The sequence below is a fragment of the Denticeps clupeoides genome, chromosome 20 (assembly GCF_900700375.1).
Source record: "Denticeps clupeoides chromosome 20, fDenClu1.1, whole genome shotgun sequence".
In the NCBI taxonomy this organism is placed as follows: Eukaryota; Metazoa; Chordata; class Actinopteri; order Clupeiformes; family Denticipitidae; genus Denticeps; species Denticeps clupeoides.
The window spans coordinates 14413675-14427773 of NC_041726.1; the positions used below are offsets into that span (position 1 = coordinate 14413675).

The window sequence follows — 14099 nt, forward strand, 5'->3', positions numbered from 1 at the left end:
TCAGGTCTGTAACATGATTAGCTATAAAAGGGATATCTCAGAGAATACAGAGGACACATTTCGTTGTGTCACCGTGTGCTGTGCTACAGCGTTTCACAGTGACAATCACTTCACTTTCACTAAAGCTCTATCATGCATATTTCAACACAGTCCAAACGTGAAGTGGAAGGAACTATGAATCCTGGAAGGTATATATATTCTTTAGAGTACAGAAGTCCTTCCCCTCCAGGGAAGACCATTAGTATTTCAGCTGGACAATGCAAAACCACATACTAAAGGGATTGTCATTGTGATGAAGAAATTGTGTCATTGTGAAGAACGAAATGTGTGGTGGTTCAGGATTCGAACTGGCAACCTTCCGATTACGGGTCCGCTGCCTTACCCACCAGGCACACCACTGCCCCCTTTACAGAAAATATGAACTAATTTGAAGGTGTTAGCCCCAACTGGAAAATATGGTCTTATAACAGGCATTTGAAGGAAGATATAAGAGAATTTTGTATTAGTTATAGCTTCTGATGGTAGTAACTAAACTCAGTATTTACTCATTAGAAATGTTTTCCCCTAATGTGTGTTTTTGAGGATTTTAAGGATAGATACTAAAGTTTGTTTTATTAGTCATAAGATATTATTTGTGACTTTTTTTAAAAACACATTTTGTCTAATTTTGTAATCTATTCAAAAACCACAAAAGTGGTTTTAATTAAACTAATTTTTGTAGTTGCCTGTTTCATGGAGGCATTCATGTGTTTTCTCGCTTGCCGAACAACACTGACGTAAAAAAAAAAATTACATATTACACTGCATGAATGTAAGGGGTTCACAGACAAGCCCATAAAGTCCATGGAGAGAACTGCAAAGAAAGTGTCCTTGTTCAAGGCCTAATATTCCACCATTTTTTATATAATTGGCTGTTTATTTTTATTGTCGTGGCTGCTTCTATATTGAAACATTTATTTTTAAAAATGTGAAACGCCCAAGAATTCTTAGAAGGAACATTCTGTCTCATGGATATTTTCCTGTTTGCGTAACCTCCTGTCACCAACGGGCACAGGGAATGCCCGGGTACAGCATTTAAAATAGATCTTTTTTAGGTTGGTTACCACTGATTTTTACACAGCAACATGCAGTCTCAGCTTCATTCATGTTTTGTCACTGTCGCAAAATTAAAATACTATTAAAAAAACAGAACCAACCAGACATAAGCAATAGCCCACCATTGGCTTATAACAGCTAGTCTTGATTTAAATGTACACGGGAACTTGTTAAGATTGTTTAGTCGCCCAGGGTGCCAATCAGGCCAGAATCACAACGGCACTATATACATTTTGTCAAGGTTTATGCATAGCTCTGATCAACAGTCTTATCAGTAGGGCATAAAGATTTGAATTAGCTTTTAACCATCACCCGTGGTGAGCAGTGTGTGGGGACAGTACCTTGCTCAGTGGCACCTTGGCTGTCCAGCATTCGAACCGGTAACCTTCCGATTACAGGACATTGATAGGCCACCACTGCCCCATATCAACGTGAGATTTTTTTTAGTGCTATTCAATTTAGTTTTATAATTAGTAATTTGCCAACAACAAGAACACCCATGACAGTCAGAGATTTTTAAGAAAGTAACTTTACCATTTTTTTGTCTCATATTTCACTTCATCCTGGCAGGAAAAAGCTCTAAAATTAGCTGCCGTGAGAACCCCATGAACAGCACTGCTGCTAACATCATCTCTCACATCAGTGTTACCTGTGAGAGCTATCCAGAGTAAGAAACTTACGTAAGAGGCTTTGGGAAACATGACGTCTAGCATGATGTGGCCCATTAAGATGTCTGTTTTCCTTATTATCCAGGAGCTTCTCCTTAACGCCCTGACAATCAAGCTGTTTTTTCACCCCTGTTTTAGTCCACTTTTATTCCTCTTGATGGGGATGGCATCGGTGTTCACCAGGAGTGAACTGGCCAATTCCAAGCAGTAACAACATAACTTCAAAATCACATTGTTCTTTGCATTTCCATGAGAAGAAATGGCTCGTTCATTTTTATTAACCCAGACACTTTGGATGCACGTGACAGTGTATTTCCTGGTGCCAGTTCCAAGCCTGTGTGCAGTGATTCCTAAAATCCTTCCAAAAAATTCAGCAATACTGGGTGCATTTATCTAATCAGCTAATGGCATCGGTGTTCAAAAAGAGCCCTACATACAACATGTTACTAGCTATGGAGGGAAAATATATTTTCCTGTGAATCCCCACTCTAGTTTACAGTACAGGCCACATTCTTAGCCAACAGCAATGATAAAAATAACCCAGTCTACAAGATTAACTTAATTTACATTTTTTTAATGCATCCTGACTTGGTTTAAAGTCGTCAGTCACCATGTGCACGGTATCAAGAAAGAAATGCAGTCCTTCATTGGGTAGAAAAGCTCATATTCTACACAGCATTTTCTTTCCAGTAATTTGTATAGTGGTGTACATGATGTGGCACATTATCAGGAAAGGTCAGAATTCATGGACAAGATCACAGCATTCAATTCAATACTTTTGCCAATTTAGCAGTGTCTCGTGTGAACAGACCACACCCACCCTCTGAGGACTTTTCCAGTTTTTTAAGTCTTTTAAGTCTTAAGAAATATCTTTATTATCTTCCTGCATCCTCTTCGTAGATGGTGCATTTCTAGTAATAAAATGTCACAAGTTGTCTTCATGCTGAACCTGTGAAACCAGTAAGTGCCCGCACTACACAATGCCCTCACTGCGTTTACTCCTCCACACCACCAGCGCCGTCATGAGCAGAGTGATGAGCACGGGCACCACGATGAACGGCCCCAGGACGCGATTGGGCGGGTCGCGTAGCAGGCGGCCCGTCAGGGAGCAGTCGTGGAAGTAGTGCCGGTGGACCTGAATGAAGAACTCGTCCACCAGGCGGTTGGGCCAGAAGCAGTTCATCTTCAGCGCCACCAAGTAAGTGCAGTTGGTCAACTCTCCATATAACCTGCGGGACGTGATAAAAGATGACATTTCAAATTAGTTATCCTTACTATAAGATATGCTATTTGGCAATTTTTCCCCATCAGATTTTTGAGCATTATTTGCACTCAAATTCAAACAAGCAGCGTAAAATAAATGATTAAGAGACGTTAAATCTACAACCCCAAATCAGAAAAAAGTTGGGACAGGGTGGAAAATGTGAACAAAAAAATAGCCTGAATGGCAAGAATGGATATTTATTTACAAATCAAATGATGTTGACAAGAAACAAAATGAACACACATTTTGTGTTGTGAACCAACACTGCCAACCAAGATGGCATCAGTTAGACATGCAGAGATTTTGAAAGCAGCATATGGATCTAAGGGAGGAAAAGAGAAGATGAGTTGTGTGTCATCAGCATAGCAGTGGTAGGATAATCCATGTGAGGAAATGACCTCACCAAGTGATCTCGTGTAGAGGGAGAAAAGGAGAGGACCTAGTACTGAGCCTTGAGGGACACCAGTAGAGAGTCTACGTGAGGCAGAGGTGAATCCTTTCCAAGTCACTTGGTAAGATCGCTTATCAAGGTAGGAAGCAAACCACTGCCATGCTGAGCCCCGAATTCCAAGCCTCTTCAGGAAAGACAAGAGAGTGGTTAACTGTGTCGAATGCTGCAGAGAGGTCGAGGAGAATAAAAACCGATGACAGTTTTGGCCGCATGTAGCTTCTCAGAAAGAGCCAGAAGGGCAGTCTCAGTAGAATGAGCTGTTCTGGACCCAGACTGGTTAGGATCCAGGAGGTTGTTCTGTAACAGATGAAGAGATAGCTGATTGTAGACACAGCGCTCAAGGATTTTAGAAAGAAATTAGGAGAGAAACTGGTCGGAAATTGTTGATGTCTGTAGGATCAGCGGTGGGTTTCTTTAGTATTGGAAGAACCCTGGCTGTTTTAAAGGCGGATGGAACATGGCTGGATGTGATTGAGCGGTTTAAGAAATTAAAGGGATGAAATCAGGAGAGATGGTTTAGAGCATTGTGGAAGGGTTTGGATCTACTGGACAGGTTGTTGGATAGTGTGTAGATATGATCTGAATGATTTCATCCGATGTGAGCTTAGAAAACTGATGTCGAGCAATTGTAGAGTCTTCAGAGGGTAGAGAAGGATTTGTGGTGAAGAATGTCTTGCAGATTTGTTCAATCTTCCCTGTGAAGAAGTTGCAAAAAATCATCAGCAGTTAGGGAAAATGGGGCAGGGGGAGTCGGAGGGTTGAGTGGAGATTAGAATAAGTTGTTTTTGAGGATTGTTGCACAGGGTTGTTGTACAGGGACAGTCCCCCTGGTGTCTTGCTCAGGGACACAATGGTAGTAAGTGGGGTTTGTGACTTTTGTGTAATCTACTAGACCACCCCTCACCCACTCACTTGCACATGTGAGATTTATTTTTGTTGAAGAATTCTAATATTTTCCAAAAAAAACCACCATATTTTGTTTTCTTGTTTTCTTATTTGATTACATAGATAATGTGATCGTATGATAAAGAACAGTGCTGCAATGTGTGACTGTCCGTGTCACTACTGATTTAAAGTCACTCTGGATAAGGGCATCTGATAAATGTCATAAATGTAATGTAGATGTATGAAACTGATCAAAATAAAATTAAATCTGCCAAAAGTGTTTTGTGCATGAGTGAAGTGAAAATGTCCAGTGCAAAGACCTTCTCATAGTAACAACACAGTGTGGCCACAAGCCACAGCCCATAACTTTCTATAAACCTTCTATAAATAAACTACCAGACACTTGCATTGGACGCCTGGCATAGATCAACCAAGGTGTTTCTTGGAGACGGCGGCAGATGTCCCCACAAAAAAAGAATCGACAAAAGCATGAAGCAGAGCTTGTGCTGTGCGCTGTCAGCCGCTCTTCTACAAAGATTCTACAAAGGGGTGTTGGAGGGGGTGTGAAGATGGGGTGAACTATAGATATTCCCACACCGCATGTCAGTGACAAGTTACTTCAGATCTTGGCTACTGCTGGTTCATTCTGAGCTCAAAACACTGCAGTATTAACTCCATTAAAACTCAGAAACCAGCTGGAATCAGTGCTCCTGCGGACAGATACTGCAGATATTAAGTATATTTAATATATTCAAGCAGTGATATTGAATCATTAAATGACTTAAAATGCATTAAATTATTATGAACATATGTGTGCATTTGCCCTATAACAAAAATACGGTTTGCTATTTGTGCCACCAGTGTTTCAGACATTAAGCTTTCATCCATATTTAAATACAACGAATGTGACAGTGCCATTTCCCCCTTTATTTAATTTTTTTTGTTGGTAGTGGTGAGGTGCTCGGTGGTGTGCAACCAGAACTGAAAGAATGGGGACACACTGTCTTTCTTTCTTTATTTATTTCTAATGGCCAAGTGCAACACACACAACTAAATGACTTAAAGAATTAAAGAAGAGTGATTGTTTAATTTAAGGGCTCAGTCGCTGCCTTATAACAGCCACAATGTTCCAGTGCAACAAACATGAAGTATTCCTCATAGCACATCTCCAGGATGGTGCTTTAGTTTTAGATAGATAGATAGATTAGATAGATAGATAGATAGATAGATAGATAGATAGATAGATAGATAGATAGATAGATAGATAGATAGATAGATAGATAGATAGATAGATAGATAGATAGATAGATAGATAGATAGATAGATAGATAGATAGATAGATAGATAGATAGATAGATAGATAGATAGATAGATAGATAGATAGATAGATAGATAGATAGATAGATAGATAGATAGATAGATAGATAGATAGATAGATAGATAGATAGATAGATAGATAGATAGATAGATAGATAGATAGATAGATAGATAGATAGATAGATAGATAGATAGATAGATAGATAGATAGATAGATAGATAGATAGATAGATAGATAGATAGATAGATAGATAGATAGATAGATAGATTGATAGATAGATAGATAGATAGATAGATAGATAGATAGATAGATAGATAGATAGATAGATAGATAGATAGATAGATAGATAGATAGATAGATAGATAGATAGATAGATAGATAGATAGATAGATAGATAGATAGATAGATAGATAGATAGATTAGATAGATAGATAGATAGATAGATAGATAGATAGATAGATAGATAGATAGATAGATAGATTGTCATTGTGTTTCACAATGACAATCACTTCACTTTCAACTGTGGGAAACAGGTGCATGTAGGACTGTATCTGAGAAAGTGGGAGACACGGACATGGCTGGAAAAATCGCTATAATGATGCTCTCGTCCATGCGAGTGGCAGTTCTGTCTGGTTGCTCTCGCTAACATTGAACCCAGTTCATCACAAAAGGACACATCTAGGTAATCTAAATGGTCTTAGGGGCCAGTCATCTTCATGGTCCCTGAACATGTCAGTCTTTTCCTGAACATGTCCGGCCAGGTTTTTAGGCCTGTCTAGGTGATTAAACATCCGTTGCGCCATTGGCTTCTACACACATATCTGTGCTAGTACCTGCAAGGAAACACATACAGTCATCATTGTGTTGCATAAAAAGGGCTCACAGGCAAGGGTGGTAGTAGCCTAGTGCGTAATACACTTGCCTATGAACCAGAAGACCCAGGTTCAAATCCCACTTACTACCATGAGCAAGACACTTAACTCTAAGTTGCTCCGGGGGGGACTGTCCCTGTAACTACTGATTGTAAGTCGCTCTGGGCGTCTGATAAATGCTGTAAATGTAAGAATATTGCTGCTACTAAGATTGCACCTAAATCAACCATTTATCAGATCATTAGAAACTTCAAGGAGGGAGGTCCAAGTGTTGTGAAGAAGGCTTCAGGGTGCAGAAGAAAGTCCAGCAAGCGGCAGGACCGTCTCCTAAAGATGATTTAGCTGCGGGATCGGGGTGCCGCCAGTGCAGTTTGCTCAGGAATGGCAGCAGGCAGGTGTGAGGGCATCTGCACCCACAGTGAGACGACACAGTAATGAGCTGGTGACGAGAAGTGCAGTAAAAGAAGCGACTTGTCTCCAAGAAAAACATCAAGGACAGACTGATATTCAGCTAAAAGTACAGGGATTGGACTGCAGAGGACTGCTGGGGTGAAGACATTTTCTCTTATTTGGGGCATCTGTAAAAATGATGGTCCGGAGAAGAAAAGGTGAGCGCCACCAGTAACTTGTGGTTAATTCTCAAGAGGCGGGTGGACAATCAAAAACCCACAAATTCCGACAAATTCCAAGCACTGATTATGAAGGAATGGGTCACCATCAGTCAGGATTTGGCTTAGAAGTTGATTGACAGCATGTCAAGGTGAATTGCAGAAGGCTTGAACAAAAAGGACCAACACTGCAAATATTGACTCTTTGCATAAACTTGATGGAATTGTCAACAATACTTAGAATAAAATGCTTATAATTATACTTCAACTTCACTCTACCACATGAACAACTGACAAAAACAGCAAAGTTTGTGAAAAACAGTATTTGTGTCATTCTCAAAACTTTTGACCATGACTGTACATCTTTATGTGACCCTAGTCTGGATTGTAGAATCATATGACCCTGAAAAAGATCTGAACCTTCAGTTAATAGTTGTTCACGTCCTCACAAGCTTACCTGGGACATGTCCAGTGGCACATGATTAGCAACCTTTTACTTATAGTATCATACTCCTAATGCTCCTAGGGCTCCATTTTGAAGATCTGACATATTGCCTAAAGTAAATCTCTTAATTATTCAGAGGTTATTTCGTACACAAGGTCGAATTGCAATTATAACTGCACGGCTCAGTTTATGGGTCAAGGAAACCTGTCTGTGTGAAAATGTGCAAGTACTGTACAGTAGAGCTGAAGATCTTTGCCCCAACCCAATGAGGCCCAATGAGTTTGGTTTGGTTTGGGCTTAATTTCTAGTATTTTACACATGCTTGGGCCAGGCTCACGCTTGCACGGTAAATGAGCGGTCAGGTGATTGTCAGGATTGCCTGCAGCTGGGCTCCACACCTGACTCAAATCCTGACGCCCCATAAATGCCGGAAGTTTCCGCCCCTTCTGGGTCTCTGGCATTTTCGTGGACTCTGCACGAACTTGACCTGGTTTTGCTTCATATGTGTTTTGAGTTCTGGCAATCGCCACACGCCTATGGGTTAGTTTATGTTCTTTATTTAAGTTAAATCGTTTTCGGCCACCGCGCCATTGTTTATTTGTATTTCTTTGAGTTTGTTTATTTGTTGTATAATAAAAACCCCTTCCCAGTATGTCAGACCTCTGCGCTTCCTTCCCTCGTAAGTCCGTAGTCGTGACAGAATGCCAGAGACCCCCCCCAAAAGCGATGATGACGTGGATTTTCGATGGGCGTTCGTTGCCGGGATGGCTCCGCCCAGCGTGCGCGTCCGAGATCATCGCGGCATCCGTGATGACCCATGTGACTTCCGGGGGTACGAGGTGGACACGGACGACGACCAGGATGACGCCGTTTGGGCAGTCGGTGCCGGGATGGCTCCGCCCATCGCGCCCATCCAGGATCGTCACGAGGTCCGTGGAGACCCACGTCCCTCCCAGCAGTGTGAGGAAAGCTGGTGGAAGAGGGCGACGGGAGGTCGCCAGCCAGCAACTGCGCTGCCGGGACTGCCTCGCAGGGAATCCTCCATTCCTGCTCCAGTCGCCGACCCGCCTTCCCTCTGCCCGGACGTTCCCCAGCGAAATGGCAGCGCAGCACCAGCGCCCACACCTGCTGGAGAAGACGTCCACCCCCCTCCACACCACACACCTACCACCATCTCCAGCGACGTGCCCAGCCCCGTGTGGGACAGCCCAATTGTCCCGGGACCCTTCAGTGGGGCAGCAGACACTGATAAGACCACCACCATCCTCTCGTGTCTGCTTGGGTCAGCATGGGGCTGGAGCGCAGCCCTCTGGCAGCAGGGAGAGACAGACAGCAGTTTTCGGGACTTCCAGCAGAGACTGAGGGCGGAGTTTGATCGGCCAGAGCCTGAGCCAGGGATCGAACTCTGCCCCTCCACCACGTCCAGCGCCAGTCAGGATCCGGGGCAAGAAGACCAAGCACTGGCGGGCGACGAGAAGGTCGCGCCTCCCGAGATCCTGGCTGTGCCCCCTGAGGAGGTCCTGGAGAGCTCAGAGAGGGAACTAGACGACCCTCTCTTCTGTCTGTCTCTGTGTGTGTGTGCGTGGCATATGTGTCCGTATGTCGCCCCCACTTCCCCTCTTTGTGTCCACCAGATGGCGACCCAGCCGCGGAGCCGAACCCCAGGGAGGAGGTTCCTGACCTGAATGTGCTGGTCCAAGGCGAGGTGGACAAGCCCCAAGGTACCCCTAAGTCCAGCCGGGGGGGGTGCTCCCCCAAATAATTTTTTGGGGGGGTGCAGTTCAGGTTGGGGACTCCTCCTGAGGGGAGGGGAGGTGGGGAAGCGATGGAGCTGGGTCCTCCGGTAGCCAGTGAGGAGGGCGGGCCAGGCATGGGCCTGCATCTGCCTCCAGAGGGGTGGAGTGCCATAGAGCCCCCGGGTAGGCATGAGGACCCAGCTGGGACAGACAGGAAGAGGGCCTGCTTGTCCCAACGGACGCAGAAGGGGCTAGCCGGATGGTCTGGCAATGCACCCCCCTTGGCACCAGGGCCGGGCAGCGAGAGGGGCTGCATAGTCCCAGAAGGCACCAGCCTGGGGTGCCTGGAACAGTCGCCGGAGGCTCTGGGACAATCTCCCTGCGCGGTGCAGGAGGTGACACAAGACGTGTCAGAGGGGACATGTGGAGACAGGGCCCACACGTACCCAGATGGATCGGCCCTGATTATTGTGTGCAGGTACGGGAGTCCGGGGCCGCCATGCGGGACCACGCCGGGGAGCCAGGCCGAGGGTCCGGGGCCGCCACGCCTGACCACGCCGGGGAGCCAGGCCGAGGGGACCGGGGCCGCCACGCCTGACCACGCCGGGGAGCCAGGCCGAGGGACCGGGGCCGCCACGCCTGACCACGCCGGGGAGCCAGGCCGAGGGACCGGGGCCGCCACGCCTGACCACGCCGGGGAGCCAGGCCGAGGGACCGGGGCCGCCACGCCTGACCACGCCGGGGAGCCAGGCCGAGGGACCGGGGCCGCCACGCCTGACCACGCCGGGGAGCCAGCCCGAGGGACCGGGTCCTCCAAGGGGAGGATACAGCAGGGCAGGAGCCCTGTGGTTGCCGCCGTCCGCCCCGCCGCCTCCACTGATGGTACTGTTGGGGCTCCGAGGACGTAGCCCTTGGAGGGGGGGCTCTGTCAGGATTGCCTGCAGCTGGGCTCCACACCTGACTCAAATCCTGACACCCCATAAATGCCGGAAGTTTCCGCCCCTTCTGGGTCTCTGGCATTTTCGTGGACTCTGCACGAACTTGACCTGGTTTTGCTTCATATGTGTTTTGAGTTCTGGCAAACGCCACACGCCTATGGGTTAGTTTATGTTCTTTATTTAAGTTAAATCGTTTTCGGCCACCGCGCCATTGTTTATTTGTATTTCTTTTAGTTTGTTTATTTGTTGTATAATAAAAACCCCTTCCCAGTATGTCAGACCTCTGCGCTTCCTTCCCTCGTAAGTCCGTAGTCGTGACAGTGATGTTTCGATTAGCGTGGGCTGAGGAGGTGAAATGGAGCGAAAGCGAAATCTGAGATGTGGAAAACGTATTCTTTACAAAAACAAAAGATCTGTGTGAATGTTCAAATGTGCTCAATGTCGAAATATTAACAGATTCAAGCTTTTAAAAAGCTTTTTTAAAAATCAAAAAATACTTATTGGGCTCGAGCCTTGTCAGGCCTAACTTTTAAGCCCTGATTATATCTCTACTCTACATCATGCAGGTACATTGTGGAACCACTATTCCAATAAATCAACTGCTTAGTCCTGCGCTGTGTTGGCCCATTCTGGGACACTGGGTCCAGGGCGGGGACTAACTCACTCACACAAGTCAGAGTCGCCAATCCACCCAGTGGACATTCCTTTGGATGGCAGCAGAAAATAAAATAACCCAGAGATAAAAACAGGTAGTGCCAAAGTGCAGACTGATACATATGCAGCATATATGTGAATAAGGGAAATAGAGGAAAATGATCTATGCAACCACAATAACCTACTGATGGAGTGACAAGCCTGGGTCTGAATATATGACATTTATTTGATAATATAATGCCACAAATTCTTTTGTTACAACTTCAACATTGATTTATATTTAGGGCCCGATTTATCAAACTGGTGTTAAGTGTAGCACTATGTGCTAAGCATGGGACTAGTTTGCTAGTGTACGGTCAATGACATCCTCATGACTAACAGAAATAAACACATGAAACAAATTATCATCAATAATGTCTCCACATGTGATAAATTGACAGGATGAGGTTTAAATCATCCAGAATGAAGTAGTACGTTACATGCCTTGCGTGTGACCTTTAACTTGAATCTAGTGCAGACTACCCTTTGTGAGACAGTTACGTGCTTTTCAAAACTCAATCTTTATGCAGTGAGCCCTCTACGCTACCCCTAATACTAGCCATAGGCTGCAGTGCTATAGGAAAACACAGGAAAAAACAGTCATTGCATGGGAGTCTCAGATGCTGAGTCAGTTGGTTTTCCTTTGACTCTTTATCAAAGCCAGTAAAGATTTTTAGCGATTTGGGGGTGCCTTAGGCATAAATTAGCATTGGGTTCCTACCTACAAATGCTACCCCCTGCGCTCAGAAACGTCAATATTTATTGGTCCGGCATGCTCTCAGCGGGGACAATATGTGGTACTGTTGAGACGGCTTGTGCAAATGCCTAAGGCAGTTTTTTGGTACCTTGTTGAAACACTAAATCAGTAAAAGCATTAAAACCACTTGCCTAGTGTTTATACCCCAAGTGTCCCGTGGTGCATTAGCAGCAGATCCTTTTTTTCAGAATACTGTATTATCCTGGTAAAAAAAAGACACTATAATTACAGAATGGTGTATGATGCCTGTGACAGTCTTTTGGTGGTAGGTGGTATGAAACATCTATATGAATGCAGTAGCCAAGTTTTCCCAGCACAGCATCTCATTCACATGGACTTACTGACCACATGGCACCGGACTGACTGAGGACATTTCTTGGACCTTTATTTGGTATCAACCACTGGATACTGAAAATACTCTTTGGTCCTACTTTCAACATCATAAGTTCCAGGGCTGGATGTTCATTTGTAATCAGTGTTATTCACTTCACATGTCAGTAGTATTAAGGAAGTTGACTGGCGCATCTTTAATTGTATATTTACTGGGGTATTATTGAGGTACTTTCCATAAAATGTATACCCGAACTATTGGATAAACAGTCCTGCGACTTAAATGCCCCCCCTTCCATAACCATACTGAATATTTGTGCATTTCCTCTTCATCATTCAATCATTTCACCATGTGGTTTGCACGGCAGCCTGAATGCAGTGCGCAATTCAGAGAGCTCATGATGCCAATCAGTCACCCAGCACCAAATGTTTCTCAAACTGACAGCAGAATGCAGTTAAGAGCTGAACCCCCAAGAGGACGTCTGAGGGCTGAGATGAATAATATGTCTGTGAAGGCTGAAAAACTATTATCAGTAACTGAAAATTCCCACAAAATCAAGAAAACATTGCACATATTCAGTGAAACTATATTTCATACGCAGATTTACATTATATATATAGCATACAAGCTTTGCTCTAAATAATGATATAAAACAAACCAAAAAAAATAGGAAATATATTGGAAGCAGGTTCGGTGTTATAAAGGATCAGGAACATTAATATGTTGGTATGATCGAAAATAATTCAAGCAGCCACTTTTTTTATGCCTGGTGATGCACCATGAACTTTGACCCTGGTTGTGAGCCCCTGTTTTATTGTTATTGGTTTAGTTCTGGAATGAACTATATTGCTTCCCTTCTCCTGATGACATATTTCACCTGAAAATGAATCTGGTTTGGCGAACAGGTCAGTGGGGTATGAAGGGATTAAACCCGAGCACTGGAGCACCTGTAAGCTGCGGACTGTGAGAGAGGCTCCCAGGGCCGTTCTCAGGGTTATGCTGATGTCACGTGTTTCTCACACTGCAGAAAATGACACTGCATACACCGCAGCCGGCCGGTGGGGGTAACAACGAAACAACAAGAGAAACTGAAAAAGTGCACGAATATATTATTCACATTTATGTCATCAAGTCTCACTGTCACCGCAGACAAAGCTATTGTTTCATTGTGTTTGATTTGTTTGGCTTGGGTAAATAAAGCTATGCAATTCAGAGCTGGCACATTTCAAATGTCAAACATTTCAAATCATTGTTTTTCTTGTGGAAGCACCAAGAGCCTAGTGTAATTTTATTTATTTATTATTTTGTCTATTCACGGCGCCAAGTAAACACAAAATCAAATGCCAGCGGTCAAGGTCAACTCCATCATGGCAAATATTACTCACGGTTAACGGAACCCATGAGTCACAGATGAAGGAAGGCAAACAAGCTGGCTAAACAGGCCAAGCGTGTAATTAAGGGCACATGCTTGGGCGAGTGGGAGCAGCCTGGGAGCTTCTCAACTGCAGGGTCAAAGTAACAGTGTGGACAGCAATCAGGCTCCCATCTGCATCCCTACCTGGACACTCAAGTAGAGCTTGGCAATATGGCAAAAAAAAAAAAAAAAATCCAATATACATTCCCATATCGAATTATTCGGTTTCTATCAGTATTTTTTTCTATTGTTGTCAGATTGAAACCGAAGACAGTGTCGAGTTTATTGACATATAAAACCAGGACAATCTCAGCCATAACAGTTATCAGTTTTCATAATTTCGGTCCTAAAATCTTGTCTGCACTGAAATCTGATATAAGCAAAATAAACCAGTCATAATGCTCTTTGTCTATGAAATCCGATTTGTGCCAAAATGATTGAACAAAACTTTTCTAATATTAAGCAAAAAAAAAATGCTAAAAGAAATAAAAAAAACTTCAGGTAGAGTACACAAGAAAAAAACAGCGAGCTGTAAGCCAAAAACGAATGTGGTAAAAGAAATTAAAACAAATGTTTACGCGATTACATAAATAATTTGGATGCACCTTTCAGCTTTTTATTTTT

At 44.0% G+C, this 14099-nt stretch overlaps 1 protein-coding gene across 1 annotated transcript in view; it reads right to left on the minus strand.

Moving 5' to 3' along the window:
* Positions 1-853: 853 nt before the first annotated feature.
* Positions 854-14099, minus strand: part of ramp1 (receptor activity modifying protein 1) — a 32364-nt gene continuing 19118 nt past the window's right edge. Inside the window, exon 3 of the mRNA XM_028963236.1 lies at positions 854-2992. Coding sequence (XP_028819069.1) covers positions 2737-2992 — 256 coding nt within the window. The 3' untranslated portion in view covers positions 854-2736. The remainder of the gene's footprint in view (positions 2993-14099) is intronic.